The sequence below is a fragment of the Strix uralensis genome, chromosome 34 (genome assembly GCF_047716275.1).
Source record: "Strix uralensis isolate ZFMK-TIS-50842 chromosome 34, bStrUra1, whole genome shotgun sequence".
Classification (NCBI taxonomy): Eukaryota; Metazoa; Chordata; class Aves; order Strigiformes; family Strigidae; genus Strix; species Strix uralensis.
In genome coordinates, this window is record NC_134005.1 from 3,389,957 (window position 1) to 3,410,722 (window position 20,766).

At 57.2% G+C, this 20,766-nt stretch overlaps 2 protein-coding genes across 4 annotated transcripts in view; one reads left to right on the forward strand and one right to left on the reverse strand.

The window, feature by feature from the left end:
* LOC141936832 (uncharacterized) overlaps nt 1-20,766 on the reverse strand; it is a 172,982-nt gene that overhangs the window by 90,267 nt on the left and 61,949 nt on the right. The window contains exons 9-10 of the mRNA XM_074854155.1: nt 3,119-3,218; nt 1,856-1,965 (exon numbers count right to left, since the gene is read on the reverse strand). Of these exons, the coding sequence (XP_074710256.1) occupies nt 1,856-1,965; nt 3,119-3,218 (210 nt within the window). The remainder of the gene's footprint in view (nt 1-1,855; nt 1,966-3,118; nt 3,219-20,766) is intronic.
* On the forward strand, nt 14,638-19,893 carry LOC141936798 (maestro heat-like repeat-containing protein family member 7). Of its 3 annotated transcripts, XM_074854099.1 has the most exons (13): nt 14,638-15,132; nt 15,576-15,704; nt 15,825-15,892; nt 16,026-16,175; nt 16,331-16,485; nt 16,778-16,925; nt 17,227-17,364; nt 17,551-17,727; nt 18,105-18,260; nt 18,773-18,874; nt 19,252-19,354; nt 19,515-19,577; nt 19,695-19,893. In XM_074854099.1, the coding sequence occupies exons 2-13, from the start codon at nt 15,584-15,586 to the stop codon at nt 19,826-19,828; spliced, it is 1,515 nt and encodes a 504-aa protein (XP_074710200.1). In that variant the 5' UTR covers nt 14,638-15,132; nt 15,576-15,583; the 3' UTR covers nt 19,829-19,893. The 3 variants fall into 3 exon arrangements, with proteins under 3 accessions (XP_074710200.1, XP_074710201.1, XP_074710199.1); XM_074854100.1 differs by lacking the exon at nt 15,576-15,704; XM_074854098.1 differs by lacking the exon at nt 14,638-15,132 and having other exon boundaries at nt 15,284-15,704.

The window sequence follows — 20,766 nt, forward strand, 5'->3', positions numbered from 1 at the left end:
ATCAGGGTCCCAGTAGGGTCACTGGGCAGACCGGGGGCACTGTGCCACCACCCGGGGGTCCTCTTGGCTTTCCCAGCAGAGGAGGGGGGGTGGTTGTGGACTGTCCCAGGCTCTGATTTGGGAGGGACACTGGGGGAGGTGGTGGCTGACGGGGACAGTTTGGGTCCTGGGGTGGGGGCACCCATGGGGGTGTCACTGCTGGGGGCAGGGACACCACGATGTCCTTCTGGACGCTGCTGGTGACAGTGACACTGGGACCGCAGGTGCCATCAACACCAGTCTGGCCACGGGCTGGACACTGGCGACAGTGGTGGTGCCAGGGGAGGTGGCTGTGGGCACCAGGCTGGGGCTGAAGGTCATCACCTGGGGGGCAGGGGGACAGCGTGGGGCATAATCCTCTGTCCTGACTGTGATTCCCTTGGCAAAAAGAAGTGGCACTTGCAAAGGTAACAGGGAGTTCAAAAACATTTTTCCTAATTTGTTTAACTTTATGGATAAAGAACACCTGAGCAGCGCTGCCATTCCCTTGCACACAAAAGCCTTCTGAAGTCATGAAAAATAAATTAATTCCAGGCTTTGAGCAGAAAACTCATCGCGCCACTGGACAGCTGAGTTGTTGTTTGACCCCATCTAAAAGCCTTTCGAGAAAGAAAGGCTCAAAAGATTTGCAAGGGAGGCTTTTTAATAGGATTTTGACAGAGATCTTCGAAGTGGTCTTGTGAGAAACAACCTGTGGTAGGTGTTTGGGGAGCCCCAGCTGTGTAGAACAGCAGCTGACTCCCGTGCGGGGGGTGGCAGCGCACAGGCCCTGGAAAGCAGCACGTGCTCCCCCAGGAGCCGCCTACAGCAGCCCCGCCCTGTTCTGCCCTCTAATCAAACTGCAGCCCAGTGACCAGTTACACTCAGAGGAGAAAAAACACTTTTCCAGTTGAAGGTTTCATGAAGTGAACTTCAGGTAGTTAAGGATTCCTTACCATGCTCCTGGGCTGGCAGCAAACCCCCGTCTCCCCGCCCCAAGGCACAGTAAAGCCGCGGTTTCTCTCCCACATTCCGGCGTAACCTGCCAGCGCCCCCCACCAACACCACACGTCAGGGAACTGGCAAACAGAGAAGCAGAACATGACTGGAGGTTGCTTTAAACACGACGTTGCAAACTGTACGGGCCATTCTGCAGACTACCAGGTGTGCTGTCGTAACACTGGTGCAGAGAAACAACACTTAAAATTTGAGTTTCTTCAGGAAGAAAGAAAAGAGAGTTCCTGGATGCAGCCTTCTCTTAGGGGACCTCTCCCCTTCTGCAAGGAACAAAAATGCAAGAAACAGCCTTGACCTTCAATGGGAGAGGCTAAAAAACCACAAACCCTTTTCAGGAGTGAGGACAAAGAGCTTCAGATCAACTAGTTTCAGTTTTAGGGGGGAAGAAAGAATCTCTTGCTCGATGATCCATTTGTCAGTGGAGTCTGTTCCAGGTTACACCATCTCCTGCTGCCATGTCAAACACGATTATGCCCGGGACTAACATGCACTAAAGCAGTAATGTTTCTACAAATACGAAAGAAGAGAGAATTCCCAACGGCAAAAACAATTCAGACCCTGATTTAACAGGGTTCAAGTGACCGGCAAGGCCTACTTCAGTACAGAGACTGTCCTAAAGTGAGGCCTCAAACCAAGAGCACTTCAAGACTGGGGGACAAGTGTTAGTGACACAACAAAGAACCAAAACAAGGGCCAAAACACTCTGAGCACTTTACACAGTATTTCCTAAGAGTCATGACGTTATTTTCCCCAAACTCTTCAGCTTCACACAAAACAATATCCACTGAGCTTTGAACAAACAAAAGCAGCCACCTAATACCTTCTCTGCTCCCCCACCGCGTCCTCCAGAAGGTGCCTGATGGTCACAAAGCCACCGACCCAGCAAGTCCACATTTATTTCATGCAGCCGGTCTGGTACAGCCAGGAATCCTGTGCAACCAGAGAGACACAATTACAGACAGCAGCTGGTACTGAGGATCAGCCACAGAACAAATGGATTCACGGGCAGAGACTGGGTAACTCTGATCATTAACGTTCCTGGCAGCTGCGGGGACATCTACCACCCGGCTTATTTCCAATGTCTCCTGCAACTCACAGGCACTGAGAAATCCCTCTATTTGGCCCGGGAAATACCATTTGTGGCACGTCTGGCCACGTTTCTGGGGGTCACTAGGAAAGTACAAATTCCAGGAAACAACAGTGTCAGCTGAAGCCTGCTCATTATCACCTTCTCCTGAAAAAAACAACCCCCAGACGTCCAACAAACAACAAAACCAGAAGCACACACACCACCAGCGATGTGCCTGTCCCACAACACTGCAAGATACAGGTAGGACTGCCAGAAACTTTTGAACTGCTGTGCAAAGCAGTGGCCGCTCACAGCATTTTAAGGAGTGTGTGAATGTGCAAGACGAATCTAAACCCGCCAGGAGATGGCGACTGCAAACCCTAAACGGAACCGGCAGCCCCAGCAGAAAATAGATCGTCGTTGCTTTTCCGCCTTAAAAAGCCGACCTGAACCCGTGACTGTTAACTGTGACCCGAGGCAGACGTGACCACGACCCCTCAAGCCTTCTGGAGGTGCAGGTGGGACTGAACAGGGTGGGGGCACTCGGAACAGGCTCACCCAGGCAGGCTGGGCACGGTCACCCCCACGTCTCTCCACCAGCACTTGCTAACGCTGGTCCCCTGGGGTATCCAGAGCTGCAGGCAGGGAACGGGAAAGCAGCTCCTCTAACACCAGCGTTCAGCCCAGAACTCTGCCTCCCCAGCGCCCAAACGGGACAAAACTCAAACTGGGCCCCTTCTCCTCACGCCGGGTCAGAGTTTGGGACGCCAACGGGATGCCACAGCGTGGGAAAGCTCCAAGGACACAGCCTAAGGGAACCGGAGCTCCCCGGCTCTCAGAGTAGTTCTAGAGCTAAAGCGGGGGCAGACATCAACTCCACATCAGGTAAGACAGGCCAGCGCTCAGCCCTGACCCGGGAAGGCAGCCTCCTCCCGGCCTGCCCAAGGGGTTCCAACCCAGCACACTTTCTTCCCAAAGCGGGACGCTGCCTTACTGCGGTGTGACGCCACTCACCCGCTCCTGGAGACGGCACCAGAGGGACACGGCACAAGCCATCAAGCCGCTGTCTGCGAGCACCAGAGCCCTCTGGGGACTGTTCTTCACCACGGGGCCCCTGAGAGAGAAAACAGGAGACAGAAGAGATGGTGAGACATTTCAGCTACGGCGGAGCTACCTCAGGGCAACAAGACTGAGACTGAGCCCTTTTGCTCGGGGGAAAGTGCACACCAGAGAAATACCCGCTGAACAGAAATCTCCAGCTAAACAGAGGAAAAAAAGCAGATTTGAGGAGCACAACATAGCAACAGACTACCACAAGACTTCTTTTGTACGGTACTAGAGTGTAAACACACTCCACATGCATCAAAACTGGTCCGTAACTGTACATTCCATACAATTGCTCCCTCATTATTTAAACATAATTTAATACACAGCAATCTGTAGTTCTGTGCAAATCAGCATCTAGAGAATCCAAACCTTGCCTCTTCCTCTGGCCAGACGCATCTTTCACCTCAACGTGCACCGAGAAGCATTCGGAAAACCCCAAAGCGCTTGTCTACAAAACCCCAGTAACACCCGTAGCTAAGGAATATTTGGAGAAGCCGCTGCAGAATTCACGGTGAGCGCAGACAACATCGCCAGTGGAGGAGCTTCAGCAGCACAGTGTTCCCAGACCTGGCAGCTTCTTTAGCAGATGAACCTCAACAGCTCTGCCCGCTGCGGTTTTTTGCCCCGGAAGGTACCGAGTTCGTTTCTGCCCCTCAGACACTTCTCGCCGCGTTTCCTCCCCCCGGCCCTGCCGAGGCCGCACGCACCGAGCTCAGTGCCCGAGCAGAGGCACCGATTCCCCTCCGAGCACCCGCCGCTTCTTCCCCCGGCACCCGATCGCCCGCTCAGCCCCGCTGCCGGCTCCCCCGCCCCGCTGGGACGAGCGGCCGGGCCCGGAGACCCCCCGACACCCCCCCCCCGCGCCCAGGCGCCGGTCAGCCCCGGCCGGGCCCTTCCCGCGCCGCGCGGTACCTGCACGCGCCGCCGCCGCCGCCGCCGGCGGAAAGAGCGTCCCGGGGCGGGGCGGGGCGGGGCCGGGGCAGCTCCGGCAAGGCCCCCGCTAGAGGTGCCCGGCCCAGCGCCTGACCCGCGCGTGCCGGCGGGCACAGGGACGCCCCGGGCACGGCAGGACCCCGCCCGGAAGCCGCGGCTCTGAGCAGAGCCCGGCGCCGGAGCCAGCCGCGGGGCAGGGCCGTGCAGCCGCGCTTCCTCTCACAAATAAACCCTTTTTCTGCCCAGTTCAGCCCGTGAGGCTGCGTGCGGGGTGACTTCCCGGTGTCGGGCCCTGCAGCTGCGATCCGCGCCGCGCGGAAACACCCTTCGGAGAGTCCAAGGGAAAGTGTGTGTAACGCTGCTGGCACAGAGCACAGGCAATAAGGTCTCTTTGCTTCTTTATTTTGGGCGGTGGGGGTGGGATGGGGGGAGGGCTCTGGGGGAGGGGTTTGAGGCGTTGCGGGGTGCGTTGGGTTTTTTGCGGGGTTTTCAAGGGGGGTTGGGTGTTTTTTTCCAGCCAATACTTGTCCGGCGTGGCACAGCACCGATCTTCCCGCAGGGCAGTCAGTGGCAGTTCACCGCCATGAAGCTCTTCCTTAAGCAACTCAGACTTTGCACCTGGCGACAGGATTTGTACCGCCCGGCGCTGCGTTCAGAGCGGGGCTGCCAGGGCCGTGGTGGAGCGAGGGCGTTTGGGTGAGCGGCTGCGAAGGAATTTTGCAGCAGGGAGCGGGGCCAGGGAAGGGATCTGACCCCTGGGCTCGGCACTGGTGAGGCCGCCCTTCGATGAGTGGGTTCGGTTTTGGGCCCCTCATTCCAAAAAGGCCATTGAATGACTCGAGCGTGTCCAGAGAAGGGCAACGGAGCTGGTGCAGGGTCTGGAGCACAGGTCTGATGGGGAGCGGCTGAGGGAACTGGGGGGGTTTAGTCTGGAGAAGAGGAGGCTGAGGGGAGACCTCCTGGCCCTCTGCAACTCCCTGAAAGGAGGGTGCAGAGAGGGGGGATGAGTCTCTTGAGCCAAGGAACCAGCGCCAGGACAAGAGGGAATGGCCTCAAGCTGTGCCAGGGCAGGGTCAGACTGGCTCTTAGGAAGGATTTCTTTGCAGAAGGGGCTGTTGGGCGTTGGAATGGGCTGCCCAGGGCAGGGGGGGAGTCCCCATCCCTGGAGGGGTTGAAGAGTCGGGTTGACCCAGCGCTGAGGGATCTGGTGGAGTTGGGAACGGTCAGGGTGAGGTTCATGGCTGGACTGGAGGATCTTCAAGGGCTTTTCCAACGCAGATAGTTCTGTGATTCTGTGAATTCCCTGAGGGGTTCAGGTGGGAAGGGGTCTCTGGAGGTCATCGAGTCCACCCCCCCTGCGCCAGCAGAGCCAGTTGTGCAGGACCATGTCCGGTTGGATTTTGAGTAACTCCAAGGCTGGAGACTCCACAGCCTCTCTGTGCAGCCAGTGCCAGTGTTTGACCCACCCTCGCAGTAACAAAAAGTGTGTTTTCGTGTGTGCAGGTGGGGTTTTATGTGTTTCATTTGTGCCCGTTGCCTCTTGCCCTGTTGGTGGGTGCTGCTGAGGAGTGCGTGGCTCCGTCTGCCTCCTTCCATCCCATCGGGTGTTGGTGCACATTGCCAAGATCCCCCTGAGCCTTCCACAGGCTGCACAGCCCCGGCTCGCTCAGCCTCGTGCTCCATCCCCTTCGTGGCCCATCCCCGGACTCTCTCCAGTCTGTCCCCGCCTCTCTTGTCCTGGGGATCCCAGCGCTGGACACAGCACTCGGGGGCGGCCTCAGCAGCGCCGAGCGATTCCCCAGGAAGGCCGGGGAAGGTGCATTCTGCCAGCACTGACAGAAGGGCCTATCCAAGGTAAAAAGCAATAAAATTCCTCCTTCTCGAGAAATGCAGTTAAGTATATATACTGATGGAAAGGAGTAACAGGGTAAATATACCAGACGTGAAATAACTGTGATGCTGTAAGTCATTCTCAAGGAGAAGGTGCCCGCTTTCACTTGAATCGTCCTGACTGAACATTTACTCGCTTAAGAAGCGTAGCAGTGAGAGAGGCCCCGCTCTCTGAAGCTGATCATCTGTTCCTACTGGATAGTATCTAACTCCTGAAAAGCGACACAGCGCAGCCTTGGTGCTGCAGAGCTGGGAGGGCTGTTCGGGGGCTGCGGGCTGTGGCACACTGCAGGCACTGGGCAGTTTGCCTGAAATACAATTGAAATGATGTGACGAGCAAAGGGAATAAAAGCAACCCCACCTCTCTGCTTATAAAGAGATTTTTCATAGGATGCAGCAATGACGGCCAGAAATAACACTTTGATCATCTAATTTTACAGTGAAAAACCGTGGTGCTGTCAGGTTCTCATTTCTTGCCCTTTCCAGCATTGTTGAAACTGAAAATAAGGCCATTTCCTCCAGGTTCTTTGCTGTGGGATCAGTCAGAATGAAAACACATTTAAAACTGAGTGATCATACTTGTTTTTTCCCACGCTGATGAAAACACGTGTCTGTGTTTCTCGAGAGCTGTACTTCCCATTCATCCCTAAAGAAGTCATCTTGCTTAAAGCCCAAGAAAACAAGGGTTTTCTTCATGTGTGTTACAGGTTCCTTTGAGGCCCAGAGATAAACGCACCGAATGACAATTCCTGTCTTTGCTGCATTCAGGTGAGTGAGATGGGTTTGTCCCTCAAGAGAAGCCCTGTGAAAACCAGAACTAGTTTTTGTTCATACTGACTCCTGAGTGTGTGTAAAATATGGATAATGTGGGCACCGTTTGAGAAGAATAACCCCCGTCTGTGGTGTACTTTGTGAGACTGTATGTTCTGGAAAGGTCCAGAAGGGAAGATGTAGTCGCTTTCAATTGTTTAACAGAAGCAAGTTTCTAGAGGCCACAAAACCCCAGTGTTCGCATATTTCCCTTAGCAAGTGGTGACCTAGAGACAGTGTGCTGCAACGTGGGATTCCTGAGGGAGCGGCATCGATTTCCCTGAGATTCCCTAATTTGCTATCCACCCAAACTCCGGTGATAACGCAGTGGAGGCAAATCCGTATCATTCTGAACAACGCGGAAACACCTCAAGTCCCATTCCGTGTTACGTGCTAGATGCCATCGCAGGCAATAAAAACTAATAATTTTGTTCCCGTTTTGGTCGTATAAATTTTACAGAGAAGTTTTTTACCTCTTCTCCCACCAAAAGCCAAAGATTTAAGAGCAAGCGAGTGGGGCAAGACAACAGCCAATGAGTTTGGAATTCAGAAATGTTTAGAAATCAGCGAGTTTGTTAGTCAGAAGGAGTGAATGCCGCAACTGAGAGACGGGAGACAGGCTTGATGGAAGCAAAGTTCTCACTTTATTACATGTAACACTCATTTTTATAGAAAATCAGAAGATGCGTGTGTTAAATTGACTGGTTGCTATGCTTCAGAATTCTTATCAGCACGCGCTAATCGGTAGCTACTGAAACTTTAGCAATTGGACTAATAGCAACTAAGCCACTCCTGTAAAAAACTCTAAATTCCTAGCTGTCTGCACCGTCTTCGGCCCTTTATCAAGCATGACTCACAGGTTAGCAATTCTTCACCATATCAGCACTTTTCTCAGTGCTTTTCTCTTCCCTTTATCAGGCCTCCCAAGGTTTGTAGCCTACAAGTTCCAGTACGTCCCCCTCTAACAACGGAGCAGTACAGGCCGTTCTGTCTGAGTCCTTCAGGTCGTACCCAAAAAGTGAAGGGAGGGGATGGACGGGGAGTACAGAAGTAGTGCTTAACTGTGCACCCAATAAAAAGATTTTATTTTCCCTTTTTTGAAGGAAAAGGGGTTTTTCCCACACCTTTCTAATTGCCTTGAGAAATGCACTACAGTGCTCTTCCCTGAGAGCACAGAGCACTGCAGCAGCACCAGCCGTGCTGGATACATTGCTCTGAGCCTTCTATTTGGCAACACGATCACGAGCTGCGATCACCCTTTGAACCTGAGCAGTTCCCTCCTAAATCTGCAAAGAAAATTGCAATGATGTGAGCTGGGCATTTAAAAACTATGCTGACAGACCTTTCCACACTCGTCAGCCTTCCTAGCACTAATGCAGTGGGGGTTGGGATGTGCAGAAAGACAGAGAAAACTGAACAAATTCCAGCGTGACGGGAGTGACTGCAGTGGGCTGAACGCAGGGAACCACATGCAGGGTGCTGAGGGACAGCCTGGTTCTCTCGGATGCTCTCGTCAAAAGGCAGCACGGTTCTCATGAACTGAACAGGCATTCTGGGTGAAGGAGGATGGGGAAATGCCTGATCTGGGGAAGGAAACACATAATTGGGTTTTACAAAGTAGGTTTCGAAACCGCGGGTGGAGGGGAGGAGGTGACCTGTGCTAAAAGTGTTGCCTTTTCTTTGAGTAGCCTTTCCAGGCCGTCGCAAATGTTCCCTTTCATCCATTTATTCCCACTGCTCCTTGTTAACTAGTACTTTCTTCAGTACAGTATTTCTTTTTTAGTTTATTTTGGTTTTTAACCACGTATTCTTGCATCTTTCTCTAGAAACATTCTGCACCTTCCCTCTGTTCTCTCTGGCTTGCTGGCAGCCCCGTGGGAGATACACACCAGAGCACGTGTGTAGGTCGAATGCCACCTGCTCCCCAGGTACAGTGCAACGGGATTCGGGGGCAGCACACTTTTGGGGTTTCAGTGTTTCACCTCCTCCCAGTTCTGCCAAAACTTGCTTTGGCAGATTGCTCCGCTGCAGGCAAATTCCCTTTCTCTGTAGTCACAACATAGGGATAATCTTCCCAAGAACCTTCCAAAACTTCTACAAAATGCAGACGCTGTAACCTCTGGTCCCAGTAGTGTTTTGGTTCAGAGGAAATGGTTCATTCTCAGAGTGAATTCTCTGCCTGCTGCTGCTTCCCCCATATTTAAATTATTTGCTGATGAAGACAGCCATGAAACTCGAGTGTAAAGACATCAGACCCCACAACCTCCTTGAGTAACCACGAGAAAGGGTTTGGTCTATCAGCCAGTGGGGGCAGTTTCAAGCCTCACTGACAGTTACAGAAGGGAAGTTTTCCAAATGTGAGAAACTAACTCGGAGTTTCTGTCATAGCAGCCTGGATTTGGAGCTGGACAGAAACCCAGCGCAGAGCGTGGGCAGGTGAGAATGTTACCAGTGAACACAGCAGCAGAACTGTGTCATGCTGAGAAATATCGAATCATGGAAGAAAAGAAGAGGCAGAAAACAAAGTTTCTGTACGTGAAACAAATGGCCCAAAGCATAAACCATCTGGATTTGGGCAGCAGTAGAGGGAAGCGTAATCAGGAGACAGGGATGAAAGGATTGTAAAGGCAAAAGCCTTTCCTGCGTTCGTTTTTGCCCTTGGGGGGTGCGTGCTGGAGGGCAGGGAAGGAGGATGCAGCTGGAGCAGCGGGGCTGGAGCAGGGCAGCGATGCAGAGCAGCACAGCCCCCCCCCACGGCACGGCTGCAGCCCCCGTCCAGCCCGGCCCGGGGCTTTGGGGGTTGTCCTCACCAAGCCCTCTCCCATGAGGGGTGTCTCCCCAGCCCCCCAGGGGGTCTTTGGGCACAGCCCTGGGGGACAGGGATGGGGGCTCAAAGCACACAAAGCCCATGGGAACTCGTGTGCTCGGTGGCCACGGGCCGCTGCTGAGCAGGGAAATGTCTGTGCCCAGTTCTCCGGCCCTGCTGGTGCTGGGGCTGCAGGGACCCTTCCTCTGGGCTGGGGGGGCCCCCACCTCCCCGTCCAGCTCAGCAGCAGGGGGGAAGGAGGCCGGTGGACGTGGGACCAGTGCAGCGGGACCCTGCGGTGACACACAATCCCATTGTCCCTCACGGCCAGGCCACCCCCGTGGTGTCAGCACGCCCTTCCCCGTGACACCAGTCACTGATCTCTGACCTTGGCCACGCTCTCGATCTTCTCGTTGGTGTGGAAGAACAGCGGCAGCAGCGCACCCTGCACTTTCTTCACCATTTTTTTGGTGTTTCTCCCCACCGCGGGCTTCAATGCGCCAGAGCTCAGGGGGACATCGGAGGGTTGAGAGCTGGTGGACGTGGAGCGTGACCTGGTTTTCCTTTGTTCTCCAGAGCGAAGAGCCGTCTGGGACGCGGTGGCCGGCTGCATTTAAGAACAGCTGGTGCTGCGCAAGGTGAGGTGACACCCGCATCCTCCTTGTCCGCCCAGAGAGCTGGGGAGTCCCCACGGCCCCGGGGCACGGCCTGTCGTTTCTCTTCCCTCCTCAGAAAGTGGGAAACTCACCCCAAAAGTCCCTGCTGGGGGACAAACAGGGCTTGTGCCAGGGTGGTATCGCCTCTGGGAGGTGGTGGTGGACCTCAGGGCTGATCCTGGGCACTGGAGACCCCCCGGATGCCCTCGGGCTTGTTAAAGAATCTCTAGGCTTAGCTTTATTGACAACTCAGAGTTGGGCCAACACCTCAGTGAGTAGCCAATGTCCCAAAGACTTGCACCGTTTATATACTGTATCTGAATCTATTACCTGAGTCCAAAGTCTTTGGAAGTTTCCACTCAACCTTTTAGTTCTTGATTCTCATCTTTTCTTAGTTATTAGTTATTTATGATATTATTATCTCACACAATTCTGAGAAAGACTCCAAGATGTTCTACGAAAAGCTTAGGTAGAGTGAGCAGTTTCGATATCCTAAATTCTCTTAATCTAGCAACCCCCCTGTGTTTAGTCAATTAATCATCCTTTGTTAAAACTGCCTCCATAGGATTAGCTTGACTGGGTTTTAGAGCAGCCTTGGGTCGGGACTATCCAAGAAGCGGGCTAAGAACACTTTTCAGGCCTGTTGAGCAGCACCCCGGTTGCCTTGGTAATACGACAAGATCGCTCAGTCCCGAACACGTTTCACTAGGCCTTAAAATCTATTTCAAATAGACCAGCGGTTGGATTTCAAATTCTTCTCCAGGCTGCTCCTGCCCTGACTTTTTCAGAGGGGGAGGACTCAGCGTCTCCTCCCCAAGCGGGAGCGGGCAGGATCCATCCCAACGCACCATCCCTGGTCAGGGCCACCTCCAGCTCTTCCCTCTGCCGTCCTCACCCTTGGGTCCTTCCTTCTCTTCTGTTCCAGGGTGTCCGAATTCCCGCCCTCGGCTGCTTCGACGTTGTCTCCAGACAGATCCAGGTTGGAGAGGAGGCCGTGACTATCCACAGGCCCGTCTTTCGCCCGGCCAAAAACCTCATCGTGGTCCGCAACCTGTCGGACAACAAGGCCTACCTGCCCGGTAAGATGGCGGATTAAACCCCCGTTGGCTTCACGGTCATCGCGTCCCTTCCCTGGGGTTGAGAAGCTTCTCGGAAGTGACTCCCCCTCTGTGGAGCAGAGCCCAAAATTTGGGGTTTTTTTCTTTCTGGGGGAGGCAACGATCGTTTTGCCTTGGGAAGCGCCTGCGGAAGGGCCACTGGGTGAATGTCTCCACCCCTCTCGTGTGTTTTTTTTCAGGCAACAAGGAGCTGGAGCCCCTCAAATACTCCAAGGTGGCCGCAGCCGCCTCGGTGTCCCGGCAGAAGGCGGCGGGCTGCATCCAGGGCACCGTGTCCCTCCTCTCTTACTGCCTGGGGAAGGGGGAGAACGTCGCCTTCGTCCTGAGGGACATCGGGGTGCTCCTCATTGAAGGCACAACGGTGCAAATGAAGTTCTACTACGATTTCCTGGAGATGTTGTCTGGGAAGGAGAACTTGGAACAAGTGATTTTCAAGGTCAGTGATTCTGTTTCTCCGTGGCGCACGTGGGCAGTCCCATGGCGGTGGCCCGGCAGGACACGGCCAGGTGAGAGTTGATGGTCCTACCAACTCTCCCTGCCTCGAGCTCCTCCAATACGGCCTCACAGCCATGTTGAGGACATCCCACCATCTTGGAGCTCCTCCATTGCAGGTCCCCCGGCTGCTGGACATGGTGGTGTCCCGGATGGTACCTGTGGCCTCCCTGAGTTTCTCTGGCCACGTCGTCATCTTTCCCGAGTGAGTACGTTGGCGGCTGTAGCCGCTCTCAAGGTGACATTTGCTCCTTGTGACCCCACGGGTGTCCTCCCATGGGGACACCCGGCAGCCACTCTCGATGTCCCCAGGCTGTGGTCGCTCCCATAAGGCAGATTTGATGGGTAGGACCAAGGAATTTAGGCAACACTTCCTTCCCATGGTGGCCTGGACTCTTTGCTGGGTGACTCCTTTTCCCAGGACTGTGCTTGGGGATGGGGCATGGTGGACTTGGGGAGAAACATGGTAGAGTTGGGGAAAAAAAACAGCCTTTACGGCAATGCCAAAATCTGCCGGTGAGCACGGCGAGCGGCAAGGGCTGGTGGTGCTCTGGGTCACGGCGGTGTCTTCTCCTCGTTCCCAGGCTTGAAATGGAGTTTGTGCACAAACCACCTCTCAGGGCTCTTCTCAGGACCTCGAGACAAGTCCCTGGCGAGGATGAGGAGACGAGAAGAGAGTTTCTGCCACCTCTTGGACAAGGTAAAGCAGCTCCCGGCTCCTTTCCACAGTGCGGGCAACCAAATTCTGTCATTTGACTTGGAAATCACCGGCGCTGCGTGTCAAAGGGCTCCGACTTGTGCCAAAGCTTCCCCCCAGCTCGGCACAGCCGTTTGTCCTAACGACTCATTGGCTTCACCAACACGGAGCCCCGGGGTGGGATGCGCTCAAGGGTGCGGTGGGAGGATGGTGATCCAAGGCTGCCTCCTCCCTGCCAAGAAACGACCCCCCAAAAGAGTCCCTGTCACCTCCCCGCTCCCCCTTCCCACACCGGGAGCTGACGATGCCGTCGCAAAACCACGGCAATGGGGAACTGGGGGCAGAGAGGCTGTGATGGCGGCTGCGAGGGGAGCAGAACGGCCCTCTTGGACCTTTGGGGAAGGGGCCGGAGCACCCCTGCGTATCACCGGGGCCGGCAGCGGCCCAGCGATGCTCTTCTGGCGAGGTTTCTCCTCCCAGTTCCAGTGGGATGTCCTGGGTTCGCTGCTCCAAGCTCGCCTAACCAGGAACCACCACAGTTCCGGGAAATCACAGGGCAGAAGAGGAAGAAGATAAAGTCTTCGGTCAGGTGAGGCTGAAGGCTCAGGGCTGGGGGTCTGCACAGGGTCGTGTTGCCCAGAGAGGTGGTGGATGCCCCATTCCTGGGAACATTCGTGGTCAGGTTAGACGGGGCTCGGAGCGACCTGCTCTGGTTGAAGATGTCCTTGGCCATGGCAGGGGTGGGGTTGGTCTAAAGGGACCTTTAAAGGTCCTTTTTAACCCAAACTATTCTGTGATTGTATGATTTTTCTGACCCAGCCAGAGCCCATTCCCCAGCCCCAAGCACTCGCCGTCCATCACCGCCCATCGGAGGGGTGGGATGGGGCTAGTGGGACCCCCAGTTTCACAGGGCTGGATCTTCTCCAGCCCTTCAGGAGAGCCCCAGCGTGGCCTGGGGACACGGGGACAGCCGTGTGTCAGCCGTGGGGCCCGGCTCAGGGGGTTTCGTTCCTCACAAAGAGGCACAAAGAGGGTCATGGGGGGCAGGATGCGGCCCCAAACCCAGCGTGTCCTCAGGTAGAGACCTCTCTGCCGTTGTGTCCTTCCAGGCAGCAGCCGGTGGTCCTGGGGGATTCCTCTGGAGAAAAGCAGCCTGGGACCGGCCAAGCCAAGGGCAAAGCTGCGCTCAAAGACCGAGCGTCAAAGCAGAGCCGAGCCCAAGTGCAGGCAGCGACGGCTCAGAGCTGCAGAGGAGGAGGAGGAGGAAAAGGAAAAGGAGGAGATGGGGAGGACAAGTAAGACAAGGACAAGGAATGGTGGAAAAAATGCTGGCAGCTGCAAAGACCCGGAAAGCCAAGCCCTCCCCTCCTCAGGAGGCCTCGTACTTCGGAACACCCGTCATAGCTGTTTTGTCGACGACGAGCTCTGAGGCCAGCCTGCTCGAGGAGGCCTCCTGCGACGGGCCCGAGTGGCCGCTACGGAGGATAAGATGGAGAGTGTTGTGAAGTTTCCTCCTCAGAACTTCTGGCCGGTGTTGCAGTAACGTGGGAAAACGATTCCGGACGTGGAACTCCGAGGCCAACCTGCTCGAGGAGCCCCTCGATGAACACCCGGGCTTTGGGGCAACCGATGGAGGGATGAGGGGACCCGGCTCCCCGCGATGCCTCGCGCTGAGGAGCAGATCTCCCCGGGCCGGAGAGGCCCTGGCTGGAGCCATCAGGAAAAAGAGGAATAAAAATAAAGGGGGAAAGTTGCAAAAGAGCGTCGACTTTTTTAATCGGTTGCAACCGCAGCAGGGGGAGAAGGGTTTGGCAGTTGGCCAGTGGCGCTGAGATCAGCCCAGCGTGGTCCCATGGGAGGGACCTTCCCCAGGGACCTTTGCCATGGCTGTGGGTTGGACTCGATGATCCCGAGGGTCTTTTCCACCTGAATGATTCTGTGATTCTGTGTGAAATGAGGAGAAGAAATTTTAAGGAGCCAAGCGATCGACATTGTGCCCAGCAATTGCTAAGCCAATCTAATGAATGCTCCTAACAAACGGTTCTGACCCACTGACCCGATCTGCCGTTATCTCAACCCTTCGAGCCCCACGCTGGGCACCAAAAAGGACTCTCGTGGTTTGAACTCGGTCGGAGCCAAACACCACGCAGCCGGTCGCTCTCCCTCCCCCCGTCGGGGGAATGGGGCAAGAGAGTGGAGGGACACACGGAAAACTCGTAGGTTGAGATAAAAAAAACAGTTTAGTGATTGTAGTAAAGCAAAAAAATAACAACAATGGAAAGTACAAATGGGTGATGCACAAGGCGACTGCTCACCACCCACCGACCAACAGCCCGCTCCCGGCCAGCGATCCCGACAGAAGGAAGATGCCGCCGTCACAAAACACAGCACTGCGGCTGTGCTCCCTCCCAGCTCGAGAAAATGAACTATCCCAGCTGAAACCAGGACACTGCTGTAGCAGATTAAAGCTACTCTGGGAGTGTGGGAGAGAACGGGAGACAGGCGAGCAAACGCTCCAGGTGAGCGCAAAGTAGAGACGGGGCAGTCTGGAGTGTTTCTGTCGGGATCGAAGCAGAAGGTCCGGGGGCCGTGCCGGGGTGTGTGAACCCTCTGGGACGAGCCGGGGGGTACGGGAAGGTCCTGAGGGGACATGATGGGGGGCTGGGGACACCCCGAGAGGAGCCGTGGCCCAGTGGCGAGCTGGGTCCCTACCCCCTGCAGCGGAACCCCTGCCCCACCCAGCCTGGGTGACAGGTCACAGTGTGACCCCCCTTTGTGACACCCCTTTGTGACATCACTCCGTGTCACCCCACGGCACCGTATTTAAGCAGCGCAGCCCCGCAGCGTCTGACAAGACGGGGAAGGGACAGGGCAGGAGCGCAGCGAGGAGACTCCTGAGCACAGCCCACGTCTTTTCCCGTCACTCCCTAAAGCTGAACCCCCCCCACTGTCCCTCACCCAGTTTTGAGGATGGCAGAGAGACCCCCCAGCAGTCCCAGGGTGGTTTGGGAGGAGGAGGTGGGGGCTCCCCAGGAGAGCAGCTCTCCGCTGGAGCCCTGCGAGGTGACCACGGTCCTGCCGCTGCGGATCGGTGAGTGAGGGGGCCGACGCCAGGACCCCGTTTCCCCCGTTTCAAGCTCTTTTCACCCTTTGGGAGGCTGGTTGGCCAAGATGGCCGTTGTCTTACTGACTCTTCCGTGTTTCTGTGTAGACGAGACACTGCCAGAGGAGATGCCGGAGAAACCGGGATGGGATTATGAGAGCAGCGACATGACTACGGTAACGAGCTCCCCCCTCCCCGGGACCCTTGTCCGTGGCATCGGCTTGTGCGAGCAAGGGGACCCAGAGGTGGCCGAGCTGCTCAGCCAAGCTCAGCGTGACACATCTTCCCCCCCCGTCCCTCCACCTGTAGGTGTTTGGCGAATACCTCCAGCCTTCTCAGAAGACAGATGTTCTCCTCGTGGCCATCGAGGCCTTGACGGCAGACGATGTCCACGACAGGCAGATGGGCAGCGACATCGTGGACACGGCCATGACAGACCCGGCGTCCTGGCTGACGGATGTAAGTGCCCCGTGGCTGGACTGTCCTTCCGTGTCAAACCGTGTCAAGTCTTGTTCTTCCTGCCCTAACCCGGCTCTCTCGGGCACCCGAAGCCATGTCAAGGCGGCAGGGAGGGATGGGAAGGGCAGCACCATCCTCACCCGTGTCCCCTCCAGGTGCCAGAAGTCCTGATATGCATCCACACAAACGTGGAGCAGATCTGCACGGAGCCGGCCCGGCGCAGCCTGGACTCGCTGCTGCTGCTGCTGACCAAGTGGCGTCCCAGGGAGGTGGTCAGGAGCCTGTTGGTCATCTCTCCAACGTGTGACAGGTACCGGCCCCGACAGCCTTGAAGGCTCGTTCCCCACGGGGAGAGTGGCCCAGAGACTCTCTGGCTGCCAGACCCACGGAAAACTGTGGGATATCCCCGAGGAGCAGGGCTCTCCATCCCACCACGCTTCCCACTCCGGCCAGAGCCGGCCAAAGCGGAGCCCCTGCCCCATGGGGAACAGAACCTCACCCCCTCTGCCTCCCCGGGCACCCCGAAATGAGGGGGGTGGGCAGGGCCGGGGTCTGGAGGAGCCGAGGCAGCTCTGCTGACCGAGTTGGCTCTGGCTCCGCAGTGCTGCCGTGGCCATGTGGGAGGTGATGATCTCCGTGCCCTGGGCTTTGTGGAGAGTCGTGTCGGAGCTGCTCGGTGTGCTGCGGGACTGGCGGATGCGCAGGGTGTTCAGCTGTGCCGCGGACGACGCCTGCATCTACCCCTTGGTTGTGAGCACGCTCAGCTCCAGTGCTCTGCCTTCCTCCTCCTCCTCCTCCTCCTCCCAGACCCCTGTGCCACACACTCGGGCCCACCCGGTGCTGATTTGGCCCCACCAAGCCTGTCCCAGCGCAGGCAGCGCTCTGCCTTCGGCCCTGCCTGCATCCCCCTGCCCGGCTCTGGCCCCGGGACAGAGATGTGGGGACTCGGAGGTGGCTTCAAGGGGAGAGGAGACCCTTGCCACGGGCCGTACCGGTGCAGGGGAGGGAGCCCCGCAGCTCTGCTGGTCTCTCACCACTGTCTCCATTTTAGCTGCTGGCCAACGCTGTCATTGACAACAAGCAGTTTGCTGCCCTCTACAAAACCCAGAGGTACCTGAGGCGTCCCAGCCCGGTGATGCTCTCTCTCGTGCTCACGGGCCTCACGACACTCTCAAAAACACCCGAAACGGTGAGTGGGGGGTCGGCAAGGGGAGCCAAGTTGGTAGCCGGGGCCTGGGGGATGCGGTGGCTTGGCCCCGGCCGGGAGGGTGCGGGGTGACGGCTCCAAGCACCTTCCCTGCTCTGGAGGGGCTGGGTGTGCCTGGGGCGGGTCTTTCACCACTTCACAAGAAGGTGACCGGTGTGTTCCGTACAGGCCAGGAAGATGCTGGTGCTGCTGCCCGACATCATGGAGAACCTGCTGGCAGCCAACAGCGATATCAGGATGAAGGCCCTGATGCTCTTCATCAACGTGATTCCTCACATGAAGAGGGAAGAGGCCAAGCTCATTGCTCTGAGGCTGGCGGAGAAGCTCCTGCTCCTCTTCGATGATGTAAGGCGGGAGGCGGAGCTGAGGCGATGGGTGAAGGACGTTCAGCCCGGCCCTGCGGGCAGCATTTGGGCAGGGATGTCCCCCTGGCTCCTCTTGCGTGGCCTTTTGGGGCTCTTCCCACTCTCCTTCCGTGGCCTTTCCAGGCTCTTCCCACTCTCCTTCCGTGGCCTTTCCAGGCTATTCCCCTCCCCGCTCCTCTTCCGAGGCCTTTCAGGGCTCCGGGGCCGTTGAGCCACAGCTGCAGGTCTGGCTGACGGCTCCTGCGTTCAGGATCCGACCCTGGGGCAGCTCCTCTCCCCCCAGCCACGCTAACGCCCCTGCTCCCCGTGGGCGAGGAGCGGCTGATGCTGAGCTCCTTCTGTCCTCCTCCCTGCCAGGAGTCCAGCCGGGTGCGGGAGCTCTCCATCCGCCTCTTCGAAGACGTGATGAAGACCGCGGTGGGGAGAAACACCAAAAAAATGGTGAAGAAAGTGCAGGGTGCGCTGCTGCCGCTGTTCTTCCACACCAACGAGAAGATCGAGAGCGTGGCCAAGGTCAGAGATCAGTGACTGGTGTCACGGGGAAGGGCGTGCTGACACCACGGGGGTGGCCTGGCCGTGAGGGACAATGGGATTGTGTGTCACCGCAGGGTCCCGCTGCGCCGGTCCCACCTCCACCAGCCTCCTTCCCCCCTGCTGCTGAGCTGGAGGGGGAGGTGGGGGGCCCCCAGCCCAGAGGAAGGGTCCCTGCAGCCCCAGCACCAGCAGGGCCGGAGAACTGGGCACAGACATTTCCCTGCTCAGCAGCGGCCCGTGGCCACCGAGCACACGAGTCCCCACGGGCTCTGTGTGCTTTGAGCCCCCATCCCTGTCCCCCAGGGCTGTGCCCAAAGACCCCCCGGGTGTCAGGGCCAGCTCCCAGAGCGCGGGATGGCCCCAGGAATGAAGGGGGATCCAATCCCGGGATCACCCCATCTGCGCAGCTCAAAGCCAGGCCCAGAGGAGGAGGATGCCAGGTCTCCTTCCCTGGGCTCTGGTGCCATCTCCAAGCTTCTGCTTCTCCACAGGCTTCCTGGGACACCCTCCGCGCCTGTGCAGAGTTCCTGGGCTGGAGGAGGCTCAGCTTCCTGGCCGAGACAGGGCAGACACCCCTGATTGGAGAGTACTTGGTGAGGACAACCCCCAAAGCCCCGGGCCGGGCTGGACGGGGGCTGCAGCCGTGCCGTGGACGGGGCTGTGCCGCTCTGCATCGCCGCCCTGCTCCAGCCCCGCTGCTCCAGCTGCATCCTCCTTCCCTGCCCTCCAGCACGCACCCCCCAAGGGCTCTTCTCCACGAGACCCCGGCCCATCTGGGCCCTGGCAGCGGGACGGAGGGGTCTCAGCACCCCCAGCCCCCTCTGCCTGCGATTCTCTCTGACCCTCAGCCCCACGGGGCTCCTGGCTGGGAGACGGGAGTCACTGGGAGGGAGCGGGGTGCTGGCAGGAGGGACTGGTCCGGACGGCTGCGGAGGGACCGTACCAGCCCCGTGCCCTTGTGCTCCCTCAGATAACGCACAAGAGGAACAGTGCAGACGAGTATCTGCTCCAGAGCCTGCTCTACGTGGAGAACCCTCAGGCCAGCGTGCGAGAGGCGGCCGTCAGGTTCATCGGTGAGTTCCCGGGGACCCGTTTCTGGTCGCCCGGCCCCAGTCCCCACTGGTGGGGCTCGCTGGGAGTCTTGCTGGTTCCCAGCACCCTCGGGTGCTGTCCTTGCTGGGGGACAGCCCTGCCGAGGGGGAGCAGAGCTCTGACAGGAGCTCTGTGCCCCAGGGCTTGCTGCGCGGCGCTGGAGGATCCTCAGGCTGGAGAAGCTGTGGGAGATCTGCCAGAGTGGTGAGTAGGGGCAGTGCTGTGCTGGCGGGGGCTGGTGGGGCAGGGGACAGAGCCTGGGCTCCTGGGGTCTCTGCGGGCAGGGGGGGTTCACCTCTGCTCTGTTTCCTTCTCTCGCAGCCCTCCAGTCCTTGGAGAACGACGCTGAGCACTCCATCAGGTGCCTGGCAGCTCAGACCGTCCTCATCCTGACAGCTCTAAAGCAGAAGCCAAGGTCAGGATGGAGCCTGCGGTCGCTGTGGTGCTGCGCCTGATGAGCCTCGGAGAGGTGCAGTTCTCGGGGAAAGGCCGTACTTCAATAAAATTTTTTTTAAATCAAGCTGGAGCAACAAGCCCAGTCCCACGGTGTCCTTCCCACGGGGAGCCCCCGAGCAGTGTCCCTGTGCCGCTGCCCCCAGGGCCGCACACCCGCACCCGGGGTGTCCTGCGAGACCACAAAGCCCGGAGAGGAGGAGGAGGAGGAGGGAAGCTTTAGCCCATCCTGCCCCTCCCGAGGGGTCTCAGGGCACAAAAAGGCACCCGCACGCCAAGCTGGCACGTCGCCATTTGTCCCAGCACCAAAATCCTCTCCTGTACTGGGGAGCTGGGCTGGTTTTGACTGGGCACTGGTCGGTTGGTGGTCAGCAGTTGGTTTCATTGCCATCACTTGTCCTCCATAGGTTTCATTTCCGTCTCTTTGCTAATTTTTCCTTTTCATGACAATTTATTATTATTGATGTTATTTTAGTTCAGTTATTGAACTGTTCTTATCTCAACCCACCACTTCTCTCACTTTTCCCTTTCCAATTCTCCTCCCCCATCCTGCTGGGGGGGAAGGTGCTTAGTTGCCGACTGGGGTTAAACCACGACACCAAGTGGCAATTTTGCCTCTCAAAAAAACCCCAAAATCCCTTCAGGTACCAGCAGTAGCGTTCCCTTACTGGGTGCAAGACAGCACTAGAGAATTAATAGAATCGGAGAATCAGAATAATTCTGGTTGGAAAAAACCTTTAAGGTCACCGAGTCCGGCCGTGAACCCAACACTGGTGAACCCACCACTAAACCGCGTCCCGAGCGCCACGTCTACGCGTCTGTTAAATACCGCCAGGGCTGGGGACGCCACCACCTCCCTGGGCAGCCTGTCCCGGTGCGTGACAACCTTCGCGGTGAAGAAATTCTTCCCGCTTTTCGCTCTGGTGTTCGGAGAACGCAA

What these genes read in the sequence shown, in the direction of transcription:
- LOC141936798 (XM_074854099.1), top strand. Translation starts at nt 15,584, where the DNA reads ATGGCAGAGAGACCCCCCAGCAGTCCCAGGGTGGTTTGGGAGGAGGAG. An exon ending in CGGCGTCCTGGCTGACGGAT is followed by an intron (nt 16,176 to 16,330) that starts GTAAGTGCCCCG and finishes TGTCCCCTCCAG; the next exon opens with GTGCCAGAAGTCCTGATATG. An exon ending in GGCGGCCGTCAGGTTCATCG is followed by an intron (nt 19,355 to 19,514) that starts GTGAGTTCCCGG and finishes TCTGTGCCCCAG; the next exon opens with GGCTTGCTGCGCGGCGCTGG.